The sequence below is a fragment of the Coloeus monedula genome (genome assembly GCF_965178545.1).
Source record: "Coloeus monedula genome assembly, chromosome: 1".
Classification (NCBI taxonomy): domain Eukaryota; kingdom Metazoa; phylum Chordata; class Aves; order Passeriformes; family Corvidae; genus Coloeus; species Coloeus monedula.
Window position 1 is genome coordinate 95,882,661 of NC_138781.1, and position 23,713 is coordinate 95,906,373.

General features: G+C 39.4%; 1 protein-coding gene across 1 annotated transcript in view; it reads left to right on the forward strand.

The window, feature by feature from the left end:
- GALNT12 (polypeptide N-acetylgalactosaminyltransferase 12) overlaps window positions 1-21,734 on the forward strand; it is a gene marked incomplete at both ends in the record, with an annotated part of 44,684 nt that extends 22,950 nt beyond the window's left edge. Inside the window, 5 exons of the mRNA XM_082281962.1 lie at window positions 2,973-3,149; window positions 5,723-5,854; window positions 12,774-12,887; window positions 19,065-19,220; window positions 21,597-21,734. Of these exons, the coding sequence (XP_082138088.1) occupies window positions 2,973-3,149; window positions 5,723-5,854; window positions 12,774-12,887; window positions 19,065-19,220; window positions 21,597-21,734 (717 nt within the window). The remainder of the gene's footprint in view (window positions 1-2,972; window positions 3,150-5,722; window positions 5,855-12,773; window positions 12,888-19,064; window positions 19,221-21,596) is intronic.
- Window positions 21,735-23,713: the final 1,979 nt, after the last annotated feature.

A 23,713-nucleotide genomic window follows, 5' to 3' on the forward strand; every position in this document is an offset into this window, starting at 1 on the left:
ATCTTCTCCCTCTTGTACTCAGAGCAAAGGGGGGAACCTGGTTGCAGCTTCCCTCCTCTCTCTGCTCGTGGTCCTGCAAGCAGCACTGCAATGTAAGTTTGTTTCTGGACCAAGGCTTAATATGCCTGTGGTCTGTCCTTCAGCCCACCATGTGTAAAAAGGCCTTTCTTTTCAGAAATATTATTGCCCATAAGCCTGGATGATATGCCTCAGAACACTCGGGGTCTTCTCTTTTGCAGTATTTTTGTATTGCTTCTTTTTGTCTGGATCTGGAGCTCTGCCTTGTGTTGAGAACACCCAGGATGGGTCCATGTGTCTGGGGTACTTCTCCACCGAGCCAGCTTCCTGCAGATTGTACATAAGCGCCACAGTGGGGGCTCAGCCACAGGTCATCAAGAAAAATTGTAGCAGAGAGAGCAGCACAAACATGAAGTTTTCCACATTTTGCCCTTTTTTAGGATGTGGCATCCTTTTTATGTTTTTTATTTCTTCCAGGTAGTCTTAAAATGTTCACATGAGCTGGTAGAGCTTTTATTCTTTAGCATTCAATGACCCAGCACTAGGTCAATTGTCTAGAGACCTGGCAGGGATGGTGATCCCAAGGCGAGATCTGAACATTTTCTGTAGGTTTTCATAATGCTGCCATCTGTTTCTGAAAACAAAAGAAAAGATGCCAATAGCATGCATCAAGATGAAAGTGAAAGTAAAAAAAGGAATGTCACCCTGTTTTCTTATTGAAGTGAAGGAAAAATGTGTGCTTTTGTAATGAGAGCTGTGAATTAGCCAGACCTAGTCAAGAAACAGATCTGCATGTATGTGAGCTTGCAAAATATACATGAAACCTAATATGCTTTTCTGTTACAGAAGGTTGAACTAGTTTTATGGGGAACCTTCTGCAGAGCCACTTATTTAACACTTAGTAATCCATGTTAGTTTCTCTGTTAAATGCCTTGCTTTATTTTATGGCTGTTCATTTGTACCCGATTTTATATAGAGGTCATAATGTTTTCCATTAAAATGAAAGCAAATAAACCTTTTGAGATTTTTTTTTAGCTAAAATATATTTAATTTTCTTTTGTGATAGGAAGAGAAGATAATTTTTGTACTTTTTTTATGGAATACATAGAATTTAATGAGCATTGCTTAGCAGCCTACAGTTATTTTTTAGAGAGCTTTAATTATTAAAAATTCAGCTGTTATGGGATTCTCTTTTTGTCATCAATTTAACAGAGGTATGGTCAGTTTGTTTCATTCCTTTGATGTTGCTATCCAAAACCAAATCAGTGGAGATGACACTCATTGATTTCCAAATTTAGAAATTTGAGAGAAATTCTGAGTAACTTTAAAAAAAACCCTTAAAGTTAGCAGTCTAAAACCAAGTCCTATCCTGTGTGAGCTGAAAGCCTTCATCTTTTTAGATCCCTAAAAGTTCTGGAGAGAGAGGTGGGAAAAGTCCTGTCACTGATCTTTTGACACTGTTAGCAACAGAGCTTTTATTTGCTGCCTCATAGCTTTCACTCCTGCTGTGTTCATTTGAATAACATATAATTAAAAATGTATGTCTTATACAAGAAGGTTGTCAGGGAGCAAACCTCTACCCCTTAAACCTATCCCAGCTAATTTCCTTTGTCTTCCATTTACAAAGGAATGATGAGCTGCCACTTATGCATGGTTGAATACATGAGCAGAAGTCTAAATCTTTTATGGAAAGTCTATCAGAGCCATTGGTGACAGCCTCAAATTAGTTCAAGTACAGCAACATGTCCCATCTTTCTCCCATCTGACTAAATTTCAGAAACCTTGTTTCAGGCACCCTCCAGAAACAGGCTGTCTGCCATGTTGTGGTCACAAACAATATTAAATAGGAAATACCCAGCTGTGCTTTCCTTTCAGGTAATCAGACTTGAGGTCAGAACGGGTGACGGGAAAGTGGCTGTGTAGATGAACTGCCAAAAGTCCTTGGTTTTCAGAGGAGAAGGGTGTAATTACAAGAATGTGCACAGTGTGCTGAGGCTAATGGATCCACTTGGTGGTTGTTTCTGGATTTTATCTTACGGGCTGTATATTTCCCGACCTGGGGAGCCAGAGAGGCCGAAGGATATCTATCTCTCCTCAAACCAGACCTTCAGAGCACAAGGGCAGAGTGGTGGTTGGCAGGGTTCTGCCAATTCCACGTTCAGGTGCAAGTACTTCCTTGGCATGAAGCAGGAATATTGGTTTAGATAGGGGAGGTTGTTTCATTGTTGTCAGTTGGACCGCCATAAGTTAGTAGAAGTATTTTGCTTTTTCTTTTCGTGTGTTGGTTCTGGGGTACCATTCCTACCTTTCCAAGGGAAAAGATTAGTGTCATTTTATCACCAGGCACCTATGTCTCCCTTCTAGATTGGTAAATGTACAAATGGGAGCACGACTGACTGTTCTTCAGTGATATAACAAGCGTACCTGTTTTGTCAAGTCAGCTTTCCAGTAGAATATATAGATGATATATAGATGTATAGATTTCTGGTAAGAATTAGTTATCAGCTATCGGTTTCTTTCCGAGATAGCTATTTACATGGTTAATTTGAAAAAGAAACATGCTCCTCTTCTCTCTCGTCTCTTCTCTCCTATTTATCTTTATATTTTATTTTTCTTCTTTTTTCTTTTTTTCTCTTTTTTAACAATGTCTGCATAACTTATATTGTAGACCACATCGTATCATGAGAAAATAAAATTAAGAAAGGAAATTGCTCTCCAGATAAAACCAGAGATGTGGTTATCTCCTTGTGAACTCAGAGCTAATTACTGAGAGCAACAAGGATGTAATTTTTTCCAGTTTAGTCATCAAATGAGACACAAAATTATTGTTTGTGTTACTTGTAGTATGGTGTATTCTTGAGATGGTGTTATTCTCACACAGGCTTATTGTTGCTATATCCTTGAGCTTGCAAAGACTCAAATTAATGATACACACAATGTCATTCTTTGCTCAGATATGGCAGTGTGGAGGAAGTCTTGAGATCCATCCTTGCTCCCATGTAGGTCACGTTTTCCCCAAACAAGCTCCGTACTCACGGTCCAAAGCTTTGGCAAACAGTGTGCGTGCAGCTGAAGTGTGGATGGATGAATACAAACAGCTTTATTACCACCGCAACCCACACGCTCGCCTGGTGAGTTCAACTCCATTGTTCCTGCAATTTCGGTAGCGTTTGTTTTCAACCTACTAACTGTTGATTAAGCTAATATTTAACATGAAGTGCTTTTCATGTTTATTTCTTATTTCTTCTGAAACTTCTTCCCAGGCATAGAATAAGTGTATGCTTTTTAATTGCTTGGAAAAAATTAGAAATTCTGTAAGAGTACAAGGTGGCCCAATCTGTGTCAATATTAAATGAATGAATTAATAAATGAAAGAATAACGTGAAGTGAGGTGATCAAAGCAAGGAGAATTGTGCGCTTCTGGGAAATGCCTGATACAGGATTCTCTCAAAAAGAATTATAGACACACAATTAATGAATGCAAATCAACACGTTTCAGTGGACAGTAGTACAGCATGGTAACAATATTTAGCAAAATTACCTGTCTTGTGATAATTGTAAAACTTTGGACTGATATAAAATAAAATAGATTTTTCTGTTTGATTTACTGCTGCGCCATGTTTAGTTAAAAAAAAAGCAAAACCAAAATCAATATTAAAAAGATTAATTAAAATCAGTCGTGGGAGCTCAGATGAAAATGTTCCTAATAAAATGTTTCAAGTATCAGTTCTGTTGGTTTTGGAGGTTCTTTTAAGTTAGTGTTTATATTTGCCTTGAAATGAAAATACAAGATCATTTGTTGCAGAATTTTTAAGGATGATTATTACTGTGAAAACTGAGTATGTCAGAACAGTAAAGCAGTGTGCAAATTCATAACTTGGATGTATTTATCATGAGGGGCCTGAAGGCTGGAAGACAGTAACACTGCAATGTCCTCACAGTATCTAGAAAGGAATTAAATGAACTTCTGGCACAAGGTCCAAAATTCAGGCCCCAAAAAAATCATTGTCTGCTGTTGCTTGTTTCTGGAAGGGCCTGATCTCTCCAGAATAATCTCTCTGCATGGAAAGTTTGCGAAACGCTGCCTTTCTGGTTCTGTGTCTGGGGTGGGCTGCTGAGCACCTGTCTCCTTCTGCACTGGATCAGAGCTGAGGGACCAGTGTGGGGCACAGGGGGTCCCCAGCTCATCTGAATGGCCAACCCCAATAGACACACCAGGGGAAAACTGCTCTTGAAAACATTAGGCTTTTAAAAGATATGCTGGAGGATGCTGGAGAAGATGAATTTGGTTAGCTTTCATCTTGTGTTTCTTTGGATTAAATTGGGTAATTAGATTATTATAGTCCACACATTTGTAATAATTGGTTTACGTTAACATCATAAAAGCCATTTAGGTTTTATTATCAGAGTCTGACTTGGAGAGAAATATGGGATTCACCCATAGGCAACGCCAGGCTGATTTCAGCTTGTCATACACAAAAAAGAGCAATAAATACTGACAATTTTTCTTGTAAAGTGCTGGGCATCTTACATTACATGTGTTAAATGACAGAGCTTTAACTTTAAAGGATATTTCTGTGACAGTATGGGAAGTTTCGTGTATTGTCTTACTGTAACACAGTGGATTCAAGCTGAAACTCATGCGGGTTTTTTTTCCCCGTATCAAAACAGCTGCTGCTAAACTTTAGTTTCCATAATACTCTGTGCACCACTTGTTGCAGCAGTTGAGTTCAGACCTTTTTACTTCATCAAACCCAAATATTCAGTTCTGTAGCATAACAGGAAAATGATGGATGCTACAAAAATTGGTTCCGTGAAGTTTCACTTCAAGATTAACGTTCAGACCTCTGAGCTAATACATCATACTGTTTGTTTATTCAAACAGGCATCTCTGCCTCTGCTTTACAACTGCTTTGTGTTTTCAGTGGTATTTCCACAACTTTGAGAAATGCAAATACATTTGTGGTCTGATGTAAGAGTGTGTCAAGTGACCTGTAAAAATCTGGGGGCTGCAAACGCTCTCTCATACCTGACTATCTGAAGTCCCTAGTCAATACAAAGAGAGGCTTTTGAAGACAGACATAAAAAGATGTGAACTCTGCTCCAATCCATAGACAGGGAAAAGTCTGCAGTGAAAGCTTTTCTCTGGGGGTTTAAGATTTCATACTCCCCACCCCTCAAAAGGATGAAGTTCAAAGGATGCATTAGCAGATTTTACGAATTTCATCACTTAAGTGTAAAACTGTACAGGTAATTTGCAAATGGATGGTGGTATAATTTAAAATCCTCAAGACTCATTCTCTGCTTTTGAGATTTTCAATTATCTATCTAAAGGAAGTTTTATTTTCCAATATGCCTTCTCAGTCTCCAGCAATCTGTATTCAAGGGCTTCCTCACTTGCAGATTCAGGGAGTTTGCTCAGACAAACTGTCTTCTAGAATATTTTAAAGTTTTACTTGCACAGTTCCAATTCTTTTTTGTCAACATTTAACAAATGTACGGATAATGAAATCAAATCCGGCACCCAAACATGGTGATTTTTCCTGGCTAGAAATCCTACTCATCACTGTAGCATACGGTTCCTAATAATGTATACAGATAATTTAAAAGAGCATCTGTTCTGGATCGGGGTTTTTTAATCTTTTTTTTAAATTTTTCTTTCTTCTTTTTTTTCTTTCTTTTTTTTTTTTTTTATTTTTTTCAGGAGCCATATGGAGATGTGACAGAAAGGAGACTTCTACGAGAGAAGCTGAAATGTAAGGACTTCAAATGGTTCTTGGAGAACGTATATCCAGAACTTCACGTACCCGAGGACAGACCAGGTTTCTTTGGAATGGTACGTGGCTGCTGAGAAGGGGGCCTACTTGCAGTTCTCTGAGCTCTCCTACTAAGTCAGTGTGAAGATGATATTGTGCCAAAATTAGTGTCAGAATTTGGTAGAATTCAGTTAAAATTGGTAGACTTTAAAATGTGGTTTCTATCAGAATCTTTATTTAAGGGAATGCTGTTTATGAAGGAGTTCTGTGACAGAGTAGGAGAACAGGTAAGGTTGCCAGGAATTACTCTTTTTAAGTGACATCTTGGGACTGTTAAAGGCAGCAAAGAATGAGGTTTTTATTTCTTGAAACGTTGCATAACAAAAAAAGAGAACAGTAAAGTGTTTTATTTTAGTTGTTGAATTGAAAAGGAAAAGAGTGTTCTTTAACACATGTGCTTGTACATTTTGTCTGATGAAAACTATGATGCTCTGGTGATGGGAAGAAGAGCTGGTGCTAAGTGCTTCCAGATCATAGGGGATTCTGTATATCAAAACCAACATATTATTAATTTTTAATCTGGAGGTCACTTTAGACCAGCAAGGGTTCACATGCAATGGGTTCAATATCAGAATCCTCTTCTCTTTTTAAGAGTTGACATCTCTGTATGCTTCTTGCAGCTTACAAATAAATATAAACTGTAGCTCCATGTACATCCATAGCTCCATTACTGCAATCTCATTTGGAAGGGATGAAGGCAGAGATGTTGCAGTAAATACCTGTTTCCTCTGAAAAATCACCAGATACCTGCTGCATGTTAGGAACACAGAACTGCACCTTTCCACCAGGCAAAGATGTATCCAATACCTTCCTGATTACCAATGCCACATTGACTTAAAAGTACTTTTGCTGGTAACTCGATCACTCTGCAGATCCAGCTAAACTGCATTCCCACACTGCTGCATCACATCCAGCCCTTGTCTTGCTGCCATCTGCCCTTCAGTTACTCAGCCTCTGCTGAATCTCCTTCAGGAATGGAAAAAAAAATCTAATCTGGATCGGGTTGGACATACAAAACATTGAGGACATACAAAACATTCAGGAACCAAGTCTCCCCACAGTCTGCCCTAACAGCTTTGTAACTTATTGAATGAAAAAGGTCCTAGTGGGGAAATGCTGTGGTTTCCCCTGGGGAACTGTATTTCCCCTGGGGAGCTGTGGGAGTTCCCACAGGGAGTGCACCAGCTGTCAGAAAAGCCCTTAGGAGCCTCTGGGAGAATTGCCACCCTCCTCCATTTGTCTTGGAGCTTGCAGGAGAGGTGGTATCTGTGTGATCACTGGCATGGAAGGTATTACCCACCATTATCCAGTATCTTGAACAAACCCTGGTACAACATTGCTTCTGTTTTTGCTCTTTTCTGCTGGATTTCTACTGACAAGGTCTGAGACTGTTGAAGCAGTAAGATATTGTAAGACTTACCTTCCAGGAGCATTTCAGGAATTTTATTCTTCCCTCCACCCCCATCCTTCCCCCTCCAAAAGAAAGGGTTAGACTGGTGCCAGTGATAGTGCTTCAGCCTCCTGGGGAAGAGAAGGGATTTGTGCAGTTTCTTTTATGATTTAATTGTCATTCTCAGGTAAGGGGTTGACAGTACCTAGAAATAATAACTCTTGTTCAGAGCTGCTTGAGGTATCTAGAGTGTAATTTAGGTGTGCTCTATATATTTCTCTAAAAACAATTCATAAATGCTGTCATCTAGTCGTGAGCATAATAAGAATACACCACTTTTTGGGAGGAGGAAGAATTTAAAATGTGATTGAAATACAGTTGTACTCTGAGAAACTGAGAGTGCAGAAATGACGCCTACTGATTCAGCTGATTTGTGGATATTGAGTCCCATCTGCTAGCTTCAATGAATCACTGATGGTGTTCTTTACTCCCGCCTTAGCTGTGCAGTGCTTTTCTGGTCCACAAAAATACTGTGTTTAAAAGTGTCAGCTTTGGTAACAGCTCAACTTAGTGTGAGGTTATTTAATTGTTCAAAGAGAGTATGGGGATTTTTACCTCCCTTAAAAATCTTTTTACTTTTGAACTGAAGTTGAAAATGTTTCTAAGATTACCCATATGTCACCTATGTGTTATTCAAACAGAGTCAAGAATTATTGAGCAGCATTCAGTGCTGTGGACTGACAAGCAGACTCTTGTGCTACATTTTTTTTCTTGATACATAGATAAAAATATCCATACTACCCTTAATTGTCTAAAAGGTTAGCTGCCTAAAACTTTACTTAAACATGCTGAATTATGAACCTTTTTGCCTGAGATATGATTGCTTTCCTGAAAACTGCCTGAGACCTAGAAAAGAGATAAATATCTTCTTGCTTCTTCTTGGGCTTCAAGCAGCTTTGGAACTTTGTGGGACACGAACCTTTTGACTTGAATAATTTCTTTGTGGGGGCAGGAAGGAGTGAAGCTGGTAGGCACTCAGTGGGTTAAAATAAGAAGATGTCAGCACTTCTGGAAAGGCTGATAATACCTTTTAGAGCACTGATGTATCCGTTTCTGGCACAGCATCTGGTTTGGCCATCCTTCAGCATGTACTTACTGGCAGAGTGGATAGCTGTGCTTTGGTAGGTGTGAAATTGTAACAAGACTTGAGCCCCAGCTCTGCACAGATTGCCCACCTAGACAGTGCAGACTAGCTCAGCTTACAAATCCTAGCTACCCTGGGAAGAGATGGTGTGGGCATCTGTAGGAAGAACTTTGAGCCAGCTGGTGTGCTCAATATTAGTCAGTCTGGTGACACTGCTGCATTGTGCATCTGCATGAAGACAGAGGAACTGGGCAGCTCTGTGATCTTTTCATGTTATTGGTGACCGTGGAAAGGCATGGCTGCAAAGCAAGGGAATAGTCAGGGCTCTTCTCTCCTCTAAGGTATATATTAGGTATTGTTGGAATTGAGGTGCATATCTGAGGATAAAGAGTATGGTCAGTCAGTGAATTTGGCTTTGAACTTGGCATCAAGATTATTTTTAAATAAGAGAGGTGACACAAAAATCGGGATTTTGCTCTAATTTTCTGTGTGTTTTATCACTTGACAGTGAGACCATACTACGTTCTGACACCATAAGTTTTTCTTCGTTCTTCTCAGTTTCTAGCTGATATTTCTTCCAGCTGAATGTGAAGCAACTAAGCTGATAGATGTCTGTTGTGACTTTCCATCCAGTTGCTCTTTCTGCCATCTATCTGTAAAGGCATCTGTCACTGACTGAATCAGCTGGGAAATCAAAAACTTGAATTTTTCTTTTGACAGCTTCCTTCCCCATTTTCCTCCATGACCATCTCATCTTCATTTCCAAGTGCTCAGTCATAATTTTCTTTCAATTTAGGCTAGATATAACCTTAAAAAAAATCAGAAGGAAGATTTTAAACTGTGCCTTTGAAACTACGAAGAATTTTGTTTTGCTGCATCATGAAAGAGAACATTATTTAAATTATCTAAAGAACACATGGTATATATGGTCAGGCTTGTAGAAGAAGAGAGCTATGTGGTTTAAATTACATAATCAAAGGTATTATTGCATGTCTGTTGTTCCAAGTTCTCAGAGGTATCGGGGTCCCTTCTCTAGGATATACCTCTAAAACTGCATTATAATCCAATTTGTAGAGCTGCCACTTGAGATTGAAATGGTAGACAAGATTAGGACTGACTAGATCTGGAGATCTTACGCCCATCACAGGAAAACATGCACCACTTGGTCGGCTGTACAGCCTCTGAAAGCTCGGGAGAGGCTTTCTAAAAGGAATTCAAGTGTTTGATAGTAATCTCAAGTGAACATACCATTGTTTGAACCACATGTTTATATGTTTTTGAGCCTTCCAGGGAGATCTGGTCTTGCTGGGGTGAGCCAGGGAATCCAACAGCAGTGTGTGGGTCTTTCAGAGAATTTTAGTCATCAGTGCCTTTTCAGCACTGGCCTTAAGAAGTTAACAGGTGATATGACAATAGCATTCACTCAGTAGAATCATTCCCTGTGACTCCTTGGATTACCTTTGAGGTAAAAGCTTATGTTTGATCAGTACTAGTGAAGCTGTTTGGCTTGCTGCAAATTCATATCTTACTGTGTCCCACAGTATCATCTGTCCATATCACTAATAGATCAGCACCACTGCCACGCTGGCAGAATAAAGAGGATTCTGATCTATTTTGTGGATATAGAGAAAGGTTGGCAGCGCTCCACTGGCCGTATTTATCAACTAATGTAATGAAGGTTTAATGTCAAAAATTTGTTGTTGATGGTTTGTTTACAATGGACGTTGTCTTAAAAAAATGCAAGCCCAAACTAAGAATTATTCATAGAATGATATCTGTATTGTGTAGTTATGTGCAAGAGTCCAGATGTTAGGAAACAACAGATTTAAATTTCTCCAAGCAGTACAGGATAAGGTCTAAGGTGAATATCTCAGCAGTTGCTGTTTATTACCTGTCTCAGCCTCCAAACAGTGGTAACTACATGGCATGTGAGTAACACCAGCAATGTTTCAATAGGAGACACATGTTGTAGAAAGACACAGCCAATAGTCCTGCATGGGTAGAATGTTGTAGATCTGAACGATGTGTTTCAACGGCAAGGTGATCAACATTTTTTCTTGCTTCTGTTTCTCTAATGCAGCACTCTGCAAAAGAACTCAGGTAAGTCACAGAGAAAATTTTGTTCTTATTGCATGACTTGTTTATGGTGGATGTGGGAATAAACATAGCTTCAAAAATGAGTGGATGATCACTGTTTTGATAGAGCTGTTGTACATAAAAGAAACTTAAACTGTATATTCTCATTTAACAAGAGAGAAATATTTTGCAATTTCTCTCGTACTTTGTTTCTGCCTTTGAACAGAGAGTAGGTTTGTGGTTTTTGTTGTTGTTTTTTTAATAAATGATGCTGCAGCCAGATTTTCAAATCTTTCTGTGTCATTTCAGATCAGGTAATTTAAAAGCTTTGAATATACTATTCCTACTAATTAGATCTTAAATATAATTGAATATAATTAAATATAATTGAATATAATATTCCTACTAATTAGATCTTAAATACGAATTGGACTTCCTGATGTAGTGTGAGTATATCTACCAATGTCTGACAAAATAGAAGAGCCAGGTCAAAATATAGATCATGTATGTGTAGGAGAATGTCAGCACGTATTACAAGCATTTATGCATGAAACAGAAAAAGGAGAGAGCATAACATGGTAACACCCTGGAGTACAGCCTCATGTTCAAACCATCTGAAATGAAGCTTAAGTTTAGTAAGCTTTTTCACAGTTTTTGTTGTTTGTGTTTGAGCATTGAGTAACATGCATAGGAGAGTTACTGTAGTTCTGGTGGTGCACGGCATTTTCAAATACATTATTTGAAATTTCAGGCCCCAAATGGGAGCTCACGGTTGAGCGCGTGCCAGGGGCTGATGGCAAAGAGCAGTAGTGAAGGCATTGGATTGCCTGGAACGGCATCATGGATAAGGGCTTTGCTGCCCTTGTAGCCAGTAGACAGACAAGCAGAATCATACATTATTAAACATACTTATGGGAGACCCTCTGTTCCTGAAGACAGTTGCTGACAACAATTGTAGAGATAAAATTACCATTTTATGTGGTTATGACTTTTAAGTTGATGTCTCCTGGTGTAGAATGTAGAAACATGAGAAGCTTATTGTTTGATTTATGTAGTTCCATGGTAGTGTTAAAAATAGTCTGTGTAAGACGCTTCTCTTTCCTGTTTTTCTAAGTGTAATTCTTGTCTCTTATTAGGAAGGTAAACAAAATGTTTTCTTTTGACTGTTCAAGGAGGGTTGCAGTGGTCTAATGTGGGAGTGAGCACAAAGCAGTGGAAAGAGGATGTTGGGTAGCACTCAAAGTAGAAGTTGGCAAAGCAAACATAGATAGAACACAAGTATTAAATTTCCCAACTTGTGTGGTTTGCTCTGTGGTGGGTTTAGGCCCTGTAGTTTGTCTTTTTTGTTTGGTTTTAGCCTCCTGCAATCCCTATGTGTCTGGTTATTTTCCACATTAAGAACTCAGGATTCGATTAGCATGACTAGGAAAGAGCAGTGAAATTACACCTTGCTGAACTAACTCTTCTGAGATTTACTCTGCTTGTTCCTTTTGTCTGTGATATAATTACACTCAGTAACAGGGGCATTCAGCTTCTTGTTTACAGAACTTATTCTGCTCTGTGTAATTTCAAATTTGGTTATGTGGCTAATACCAGGAGTCAGTGGTTGTTATGTCATTGTGTATTTTCAATTACTTTTGCCTCCTGAATACTTAAATGCAAATCCTTGTTAACTAGCCTGCTGTTTTTAAAGTTAACTAACTTAATATTTTAAAATTTAATCTAAAAGTTATGCACCTCTTCTGTCAGAGATCAGCAACATGAGTAAAGAGCATTTAATACCACACCTAGTGTCTCTTTCCAAAGATACATTTTTGCCTACTTTCATGATTTCTGATTCTAAAATCTTTCTTGTTCTGCCTCAAGAGGGTACTGGTGTCCTTTAGAGAACAAATCGTCCTAACATTTCACATTTGACAAACTGAGAAAAGTGTGTAGTCATCTTTTCATAAGAAAATTGGACAAATAGATCCTGGGGGAAGAAGGCATGGCAGACTCTTGTTCTGCGTGAGTTGCTGGCTTGTTGGGTTTCAACATAGTTTTTCATAGTTTCTACCTATTTCCTTTGCAAATACATTGGAACACAGTGTCATTCCTAGGGGAAGCCATTGTGTCTGCCTGCTTCAATGCTCAAAGTCAAGACGGTCCAGACAGTTTTATTTCACATTAGTCTGAGAAATTTTACCATTCCATCCCTTTGATCTATTCCAGTTAATGTGCACCAGCTTTGGGATGGATCTCAGAGCCCAGCAGGAGGGGTGTAGAGTGACTACAGAATACCTTCCTTACTTTAGACTAATATTTTAAAATATTCTTTTGTTTTGATTAGCTGAAGAATAGAGGAATGGAAAACTTCTGTTTTGATTATAACCCTACAAATGAACACCAAGTAACTGGACAGAGGGTCATACTCTACCCATGCCATGGCATGGGACAAAATCAGGTAAGAATAATGTTTTATTTTCACTTTGACTAACACTTATGGTTGTAATGTAAGGAAATGTGGTAAAGTCATTGCAGTAATGCTGAGAGCATGTGTTGCCAACAAGAAGGTGATCTTAGCTCAAGTTTTAATTCTTGCTCTAAATGCTTTTTATTTTGATGTATCTTCAGGTCAGATTTTCTTCATTCTGAAGATGTGTCTACCCAGCCCAGGGAACTCATGCATACCTTTATTATGCCTTTCCACAGGGCTCCTTAGCAGGGGTTAATAATACATCAGTGCAGCTATAGTGTTCACTCATCTCCAAAACCCCTCTGAGCTTCTGTCTGTCCATGCCTCTAAAACTCTTAATAACATTGCCAGCCTCACCTAGTTCCACCTCTGTCTGTCATCATGTCTCTTCCTTGTGGTGCTTGTGTAACTGCACAAGAGGTTTTGGACCACATCTTCTCCAGCACTACACTCTACAGAAATGTCCTCCTGGGCTTGGGCTCCACAGTCCTGGAGAGAAGGGGTTCTCTTTAACACTTCCATTCTTGCTCTCTTGGTTTTAAGTTCTGAAGCTGAAAATGCTGGTGTCTTTGTCCATGTTGACTGAAACTGTGTGCAGCAGTGGTTAGTGTTGATGCCCATAAACTTCTCTGCGTAATGCCATGGTAAAAGTGTTGTGGGGCACTGTGTGCCAAGCTAGAATGGCTGTTTTGTATAGTTTTGAGTGACCACCCCCCAGAATTGAAGTTTGGTGTTTGGTGTGGGGTGTGTACTTGCCTGTCTATCTTCATTTTTGGCTTCTAACCCAGATTAGACTAAACACAGTACTTGAGATATGGTCTCATCAGTGAGAAGTACCAAAGGTTTTGTGAGACCTCTGGTACATAACCCTATGTCAGCTTGAGTGGCTTGACTGTTTGGGTCCTTTTTTAAAGGAAATTAATCCAAACATTCAAGTAGGAATGTTTGGAAAAAAGAAAACAAAGGAAAACAAAGTTTGGAAAGAAACCAGAGATGTGCCAGATAAGCTGTGTACCTGCTATCATTCTGAATTCTGCTTTTAAAAAACCATAAAAGCTCGAGGAGTGTTAAACAAGTCTGTATTGAGGAGAAAGCTTCTAATATTAATTACATTTTGCATGAGAAAGGGAAAAGAAACAACAATGTACTTCAGATCTTAAAAGGAAATAGATTTGTTGCTGATAGCAAGTTTATTGCCTAAAATATTATAACTAGAACTACTTAGTATTATTTATTAGCTCTTGTTTGGTTTATGTCTTAAGTTTCCTAATATTTCTGCCCTGAAGGCCAATATATGGGGGAAGGCAGGAGGAGAATCTTGCACCATAAAAGCCAAAGCATCTCAATACTGACAGATGTATGCCAATTATGCTAAGCCCCACCTCACCCCTTTTACTCCCTCAGTTCAGTTTCATGCCCAAGTTAAGCATACTTCTACAGATCTGTATAGAAGAGAAGTTAACAATCAGATAACCCTGTCAAGCCACTTTCTTATAAGTAAGAGTTGATTGCTTTTGTAGATTAAGAAGTATTTCATGTATAGGATTACCTGGTAACATGCCAAAGGTATTTATAGATTTTTTTTTTTCCTTGTATGGCAAATTACAGAGAGGAGAGAGGTTGCATTTTTTGTATTTCTCTGAGCAAAGAGTTTGCTTAAATTTCATCCCCCGCCAAAAAATAAAGGCATAGGATAAAGGGTGAAAGCAAAAGAGAAGTATAATTGAGAGATGAATTGTCATGGGATGACATTTTTACAGTTATCCTTTGTTTAGCAAGCACTAAGAGATTAACTGAATTTACTTCAAGATATCACATCACTGGATATTAATGCTCTTCCATCTCTGCTGATGGTGCAGTGCATCTGTGTACCTGCGGTAGCAGGCGCCAGGCTGAAAGCAGCGACACTCTCTGAGCTGTGCAAACCACTCCCTCTGCTGGCATGCGAGCAGGAGGAGGAAGGAGAAATGGAGAAACTACCTGACTGCAATATAAACCAATAAAGGAAAATATGAGATGACTCAAGAGAACTGTAGAGCCTGAGGAGGGAAGGCCAGACACAGGAAATGGGTAAAACAAGACTAGTGAAATGGACAAAAGCATGGGACGGCTGGCAGGAGCCAGGGAGAAAGGGCCAAGGTGACAAAGGACTCTAATAATTTGGGATAGAGGTTCGGCAACAGGTGATGAGCATGATAGAGGGAAGAGTAAGACAGGGAGTGAACCAAGCAGAGTCTTTGGAGAACATTTTAGTGGAAAGGGGCAGCGTCACTGAACATGGGAGCTGAGATACCAGTTGCAAACGGGGGCGTGAGTAGGGGTGATAGGTAGTTGCAAGAGAATAAGTGGACAGCAGGAAGAGTTATGGGTGGGGGGGACAGAGGAAGGCTAAAATAAGACAAGATGTAGTAACACAAGTGAGATGTGAAATGAAGTTGGGGTTGCTGGACTTGCAGATCACTTTTCTGGCTCATAAGCAGCTGTGAAACCTACCAGCAGGACATTTCTCTCCATTTCTTTCCTGTTCCACCACCTTGTTGACAGTCATTCTGGAAAGGTAGCAGGCTGTTCCTTGTGGTGTGAATTTCTAGGCAGGTGACACTGTCAGGACCAAAACAGTCAAATCTTCCACATTTACATCCATCACTGTCTGCTGATGAAATGATTGTGGCAAGCTTTGGTATTCCTCTAGTATCAACAACCACAGATGTTCAGAGATGTTTACTGACAACTGGCAGCCCTTAACTTTTGTTTGGCCCCTTGGAAGGGAATCTGCCATCCTAATTCCAAACTCTTCCTGCCTTTTCTCCTTGAGTTTGTTCTCATCACTCCACTAATTACCTATATAGAGTTTTAGCAGCAAACCCTCATTCCAAGCTTCACCCCAGTTTCCTGTAGGGGACAACTGCAAAACTCTTCTCACTGGAAACAAATCTCCACTTAGTGACCTCTGAATATTTGTGTGCACTGTGCCGAGAGGAGAGACCTCTGTGCTCTTGGTTAATTATAAGGTCCAGCACCTTCTCCTGTTTTACATCTCAGTGAATAAAACCACTCTCAGAAAACTAAAGTTCCTGGTAGTATATTGCTGTTCTTCCTTGAACCCGTGGTCTAATTGAGAGGGTTTCCTTGACTCCTTTTGTGTGAGCATGAAAAAACTAACTGGAGGTTTTTTTTAATTAGTATGTTCATTATCACAAGAAGGTGAGGATAACACTGTAGTGTTAAGAGCTGAGTGTATATGCAAGAGAGGCAGGAAATACACAAAACACTGGCTACTGATTGCTTGCATCTCAGGCTGCTTATGTTTTCTGGGAGTATGTGCCCCACACATGAGAATGAAAAGCTTTGAAATTCAACACCAGTAAGGCCCCTTGCCCTTCTTGGTATGGCTGGGAAGCAGTACAGAGGGCACCAATACATGATGGCAAGAAATCAGCCTGATGTGGTAAGAGGATGGGAAAGCACTGACTGACAATGTTCTTCCCAGAATTCCCATTTGGAGCTGATACATTTGACGTAAATAGCGAGAGAGAAGCAAAGAACTTAGCAAAACCCTTGGGTTTTCAGCAAGAGAGAGTATCAGACTTGCTAACCTCTCTGCTGGTTCTACCCATCAAGTGCAAACTTTCTCCTACATGCGAAAGAGCAGTAGCTAGGCACAGAGAAGGATGAAAGTGTGTTTCAGGGTCCAGTGAGGTAGCCAAAATCTGCTGCTGGCCTCAGTACCAGTGAGACACTGATGCAGCTGAGGCATATCCTGTAGATTGTTCAGAAGCCGGAGACACTGGGAAAAAGGCCTCATCAAGTTTCCCAATAGCACTTAAGGGGATCTACTGATTCTCAGAAGGAAAGAAATGCAGCGAGGCTGCTAGTTATTCAGCCATGGATTGGTTTGAAAATGTTTCCTTTCTGCTGACAGAATGCAAGAAAAGGGAACTAAAAAACACTATACCTTTTGAGGAGGAAGAGATTTATTCCATGTATTACCAGAGCTTGGAAAAGCCTAAAGCCTGAAGTACTTATTCAGTTTGAAGCAGTGTAGGGTAATGAACTGTATTATGTTCATTGGGCAACAAGGCAGGAGTGCTTGGTTGCTAATACGATAACCCCATTCCTTAAAGTTATCCAGAAGTTAACCATTTTATTTGCTGTTCTTCGGAATTTGGTGCAAGTCCTTGAGAGACCATTCAGGAAAGATGTCAGTAGTGAGAAGTGCTCTGATCTAGTAGCTGCTCCATTTATTCTTGATGCATCTGGTACAGTCAGCAGCTTGCAGGCTTTCACTTATACAAATTGCTAAAGAGTTATTATGTCTAATAAATCCCCTAACGAGCAAGGCTCTAAATATGGCTTTGTGAAAGTGGCAGCTGTAAAAAGTGTCCATCCACACACAACTGAGCAGAACTGAGGCTTTTTCTTTATTCACAAGCCATAGGATTAAAATGCATGTCCCTGTAGTTCACTGTGGTGCCCAAAGTAGCAGGTTTTCCCTGTGCCAATCAGATACTGAACCTGGGAGTAAAGCCTAAAGGCCAGGGAATAGCCCCTGCCTATTAGGGAAAATAATAATAATAGGACCAATATTCACACAGTTTACTTTTGTTGTTGGTGAGATTTTTTTTTTTTTTGCATAAGGCAAATGTAAAGGAAGTGCAACCTACACTGTGGGAACAGATCCTAGCAATAGTTTTCAAGGGAAAGTCATGGTCTCCAGGGTCTTATGTCAGCAGGGAGACTTCAAACCTGATGTTGCTTTCTCAAAACACTCATTTCCCTTTGTGGCTTACCACAGATGAATGGTGGTAAACAGGTGAATTCTGGAGGGTTTGGTCGCTTCCATCATTGCTGGAAAAGAAAAGCCATGAGGCTCCATATGGTGATGCAGGGGGGAGCATTGGTCAGTGTAAGGCTGTGACAGCCACCTTGGCAGAGAAATTCCTGATTGTGATAATGGGAGGGGTAAATTTAATGAAACAGCTACCATCAGTGTAGTCTAGATCAGAGCTCTTACACTTGGAAATGGATGGCTGCAGATTTTGTAATCACACAGTCCAGTTTATACTGAAACTCCATTTCCAGCTCCTCTTTCAAGGTTATTAGCCTTGGTGGTTGTTAAGGATGTTTTTGTGGTAAGTTCGAGTATATACATTTCTGAAGTGGTACAGCCCTTTCACAAAGTCTTACCGTCTCCAGAGGTGAAACAAAACAAAAGAGGGTTCCTTCTCTCACTCATCCTTTTATTGGTCTCTGCTAATGCAGCTGTACTATGGGTAATAAGCAATTTTCTGATGTTTATAAAACTCTCCTCTACTTTATTAAGTATCATCTAAATCAGATCTAAACACACATCCGTGCACTATAGTCATCTAAATTATTCATAAGCATGCTAAATACAAACAACTCTCAAACTCTGCTGCTCTTTAATGACGTCCAAAAGTTGGCAAATGACCATGATAAGTATAACATTTTGAGGAAGTCTTCCACCATAACTGCTACAGAAGACACGAGTTTCAGAGTATGTTCAGAACACTTCTGTAGAGTATCGTACAACAAGCAAAGGGAGTAAATTGTCTTTAAGGAAGTTTTGTTCGTGTTTAAAAGCAGCTGTAACTGATTTGCTTCAAATAATATCTTAAAACTTTAGAGAATAAAATGCTCATCACCATGCATCCTTAGGACTGGAAATGATCATTATAACTGGAAATGAACCTGGACCAAACTGCATTTGAACTATGCAGTGAGTAACTCAGTTAAAAGTAACATTACTTTGTGATGACTGAATCAAGAAGACATAATGTCAGGCTAGAAACTGTTTTCCATCCTATTTTTAGGGGGGGTCTAGAAAGTGAAAGTCAAATAGTACAGTTGAATTTTGTAAATTCTTTAATGCTGGAATGCCTGTTTTCCAGGACATTTGTTCAATATTTCATGCATTTTAAGTGCTACCAGAGTAAAGAAGTGCTGTGATGAGATTGATTTTCTGTAAAATAGTAAGCAGCGGAAGTTAAGGACCCTTGAGTACTTCTAGCAGAATTTCCCTTCACAATAGCAACTTTTGCTTGTGAACCTAATTATAGTATCTTAGTATATGCTTCTTTGTAAGTACACCCTGTGTACATATGAAATGACTGTTGTCCTTTGTTTCTTCTCTTGGGTTTGTAGTTTTTCGAGTACACATCCCATAATGAAATACGTTACAACACACGGCAACCAGAAGTCTGCGCTGCAGTCGATTCAGGGAGTGACTACTTGACAATGTACTTGTGTCAAGAAAATGTCCACAGCATTCCTGAAAACCAGAAGTTTCTTTTCAGAGAGGTAAGTGTGCCTGCTTGGGTGTGGGTTTTTTTGGGAGTGGGTGGAAGGAGAATTGTTGAAGTTTTTAAATTTTTATCTTACTGCCTACACATCATGCAGGCCACAACACTGGCACAGGTCTCTGGGAGAAATAGGCTATCTTGGCTTTTAATATCTGAGCACAGAAACAGAGTAGCAGGCAAAGAGTATTCCACTCATAAAGAACAGGAAGATGAGAGGAAGGAAAGCACCCTTGTTAACATCGAGGAGGCTGGGAACCTTCTCTCTTGCATGTCACCCGTACTGTCTTTTCCTGAGACTGAAGTGCCTCAATATAACCCTTCCCTAACCAGTTCATATGGTTGGACTACTTTTGCTCTCTTTTCATTGACTTATTTCCCAGTATTTATATTACCATATATCCCCAATACTTCACACACCACCATTACGTTAGGCTCTTTCCTGCTTTTAAGCAGCTGTCTCTACATAATATTAGAAAAAACTTGTGTTTAGTAGTTTTGAATCTCTAAAGAAGCACCTGGATGCCTGAGAGAAAATAAGCTGGATGAAGAATTATGACCTTGTTCAGGTTCTGGAGTGTTGTTATTTGGCTAAGGGAAAAGGTCACATAATATATCAAAATGGTATATTTACATAATGTGTGTGCATAATGTATCTAAACTCTACAGACTCCATGGCTGACAAATTTCATGCTTGAATATTACCATCAGTGACAGGTAGCAGGGTAAACTCTAGAAAAATTAGAGGAAAATTACTGTCTGTTTTCTAAATCTAGTCCAGACTGAAGCTCATAGTGATATTACTAAATAAAAATGTTTAAAAGGCTGACTTTATAAATGATGTTTCATTTCTAATGCTGACTTTTAACAAAATTGCTCAAGATCATATACATTAATCCCTAGGATTACATATGTTGGAGGATCTTCAGTCACTTCAAGAAGTAATTGAGAAAACTGAAATTTTCAAATTGAGAAAATGAAAAAATTGAAAGAACTTATGGAATGCATCTGCTTCCAGTGTATTCCTAACCATTATAATAATTTTATCATCTGAAACTTTAGGAATTACTTTAAATGTTCTTTCTTGTGATCACTTTGTGCCTGTGTGTGATTTGAACACACTGCTCTGCTCCAATTCCTCTTCTGCTGCTGCGCTAAATCAAAACCAGCAGTCCCCACCTTTCAAGGCGAGTGAAGGGTGAGGTGCCAGCACCACATTTCTCTTGCTTTGTGCATGGTAGCATCAGACAGCTGTCCTTATGGATGGAGCATAATCAAAGATTTGAGCAGCCTTCCCAGCAGCCTGGCAAGAATTAAGTTCTTGCTAGCACTGAGTCAAAAATGAGTGAGATGGATACTGATTAATCCACTCAAAATTTTGAATTATCGTAACAGAACCAGGAAAGTCATTCAGCAGCTGAGTCTGTCAGCAAGCCTGTGAGCCGGCACACAGTGCTGGGCATCAGGAGCTGTGGCACAGGATGCAATTAAGTGCAGCATTCCTGATGATGGAAGGAGCAGACTTCCACAGGAGTCAGGGTTACTCTCAGAAACAAGGCATTGGTGTTTTGCTTTCAAAGCTGCTAGAGGCTTTGGGAATGTCTGCATATGGGAGTGCCACCCAGGCCAAAGGGACAGCCTCAGAGCAGGGCAGTCCTCCATGGCTGGCTACACTGCCCTTTGCAGCTCACTGTCCTAGCTGACAGTGCTCCTGGATTGGAATGAAAGACTTGAACTAGAGGTCACTGTAAGAAAAGGGTCTGAAGTCTCAAAATATGTTCTTTAGGGAATTTGACTGTGGAGGCCTGTCAGACCTTACACCTCTGAGGTAGCTATACTGCCCTTCAGCAAAGCAAGTGAACTCCACACACATCTGCAGGCAAGGGGCATGGTTAGATATTTTTACTTTTTCCACCAGAAATATACCCTATGAAGAGACAGGAAAATTTCTGGCTAGAAATATGTCCAATATTTACACTTAATGAACAATATTTAACTTCTACTTACAAGATGTGCAATAAATTGATAAATTTGGATAATTCTTCTGCTTGGCTTTGATCTTTTCAGCCATGTTCTGGTCCAGTAACAAAAGGCAATGAAAGTGAATGAAGTTAGCACATCCTTTACAGGCTGAGATGTCACTTCATGAGTCACTCTAGAGCAATGTTTATGTACATTTACATAAGTTTAAAAGCAGGACCTTTTGATAAAGTTTCAGAGATCCTCAAGTTAATCTTTACTTTTAGGCTTTGCACTACCCCATTGGAAGGATATGTATGATGTTTATTTGTTTCAAGTCTTCTGTTCCTTTAAAACACAGTGATATGTCTGCAGGTTTTGAGACCTGAAAAGCAAGCTTTATTTCTGTCTTTTGTAGGACGGTACCCTGTTTCACCCACAAACCCAGAAGTGCTTACAAGCCGAGGCAAATGCTTACAATGGGAACCCAGCACCACTGTTACGACGTTGTACCAACTCGGACTACCAAAAATGGTTCTTCAAAGAAAGAAGTTGATCCAGATGTTGTCTAGGATATAGCTGAATACAAAAAAATATGCTCTTTCTAGTCAGCAGTTAGTCTGCTGAAAGCAGTTAGTGTTTTGAAAGTCTCGTAAGTGATATATTTTTGTATGGAAAGAACTGTAATTAGTTTACAAGCCTTGGATCTCATTTCCTGGAGCTTTAGAAGGCACTAAGTATTGAGAGCTTCATAAAGTGCCACAGAATCTTCTCCTTTTCTCTTTGTTTGGCAGCTACATAACTGCTTCTGAAGTGTCTTAGGTTCTTTTCACAGGTGACAATGTATTTTTTTAATCTACTGTGTGGAAATAAGGCAGTCAAAATAATTGCACTAATGTTAATCTGCCAATAACTTAAAATGTCTATTTTTCTACCAAAACATTCTGCAGCTGGGTCTTTTAACAGATAGTAGCTAATAATTATTCTCATCTTTTAAACACCAAGAAGGTAAATGTAGGCCATATTCTGCCCTAAGTGACTACCACAAAGCCCTCACTGAAGACAGTGTGGATTTACACATGAAAATATAGTATGTCTGCACGTTTTTGCACAAATAACAATCTAGATGCATACAGATTGCACATGCTTGACAATACTATACCTTCGATGTTCTGACAATTTTAGATGTTCGTGGCACTTGACAAGTTTCTAATCATGCTTAAGATTGGTTTGGGAGTAAAATGGGGATTTCTCATCTTTCTTAAAGGCAGAAGGCAACAATATTTAAAGGTGATGCTTTGGGAAAAGCTATTTAGATTCATATGGGCCCAGATATGTGGCTGTGTCCTGGAGTGCACAACCAACTTTAACATTATGTGGATTTTCAATATGCATAAAACTTTCAAGAAAAGACCTACCAATAATTCTTTTGAAAAAATTTCAAAATTACAGTTAGAGAAAATGAATCTTAAAATTTAAGTGTTTAAATGATTAATGTAAAAATGATTGTATTTTAAAAATGGTTTGGCAACTCATTTCTTTGAAATGCAGCTAATATAAATACAAAAAGGATTGTCTTTTGAGTATAACTTGCATTTTATCTGGGAACTCCTTTTAGATGAGTTGACCCTGCATATGGTCCTGTTGAAAACATGGGGTCTAATCTGCACCCATACAGGATGGTTTGTGCCCTGGTGTGTGGGATCTGCCTCGCCCCATCAGACAAGTTGTGTGTGTATAGCAATGTATCTGGCCAGTGACCATCATTAGAAGGGCTTCAGCTCATAAAAAGAGTTTCTTTTTCTGTCAGATGAAGGAATGCTTATGTGTAGAAGGATGAAAATTTCAACCTTTTTCCTCTCAGAAGTCTTGGCATCTGTTTTGATTAGTTTGGTATGTTTTGTTATTTGCTTTTGTTCATGTTTTCTGTAAAAAATGTACAGCCTTTTCTTTGAATCCCCATAAGCTCATGCCATTTTGGCATACCTATTTATATGATTGGGGTGTGGGGGGAGGGTTCTGTCTATAGGAGATACATGTATAGGTTCTTCCAAGGTCTTTCTAACCCATGTAGATAGAATGTTTTTGTGAGCACCTTTAAAGTTTGGTCTCTGTGGGCCAGACTGATGAAACTGATGTTAGAATTAATAAAATATTTTGTGATTCAGTAGAGTAGGAAATGTCTTATCAACTATTTCTCTTTTTTTCCTGTGGTCAGTGGTTTTCATTCAATCATTTTGCTGTTCTCTTAGGCCCAGATCCCTGCAGCACTTGGGAGAACACAGCTTCATTTTATGGTGTCTCAGGTTCTGTTTCCTGAACTCAGTAATGCTTCTGTTCACCTGGTAGCAGCAGTGGTTTACACTTTTTGGAGCCACAAATTAAAAGTGGGTGGCTGAATGAGAGAACAGCAAGGATTTTCTATTAATTTTTGCTTTTCCTTCTTGGCTGCTGATTGAACAATGTTAGTAAGCTGATAAAAGCCCAGCTACTAGAATCATGGGCAAAGCTCTCATTGACCTCCATTCTCAGTGA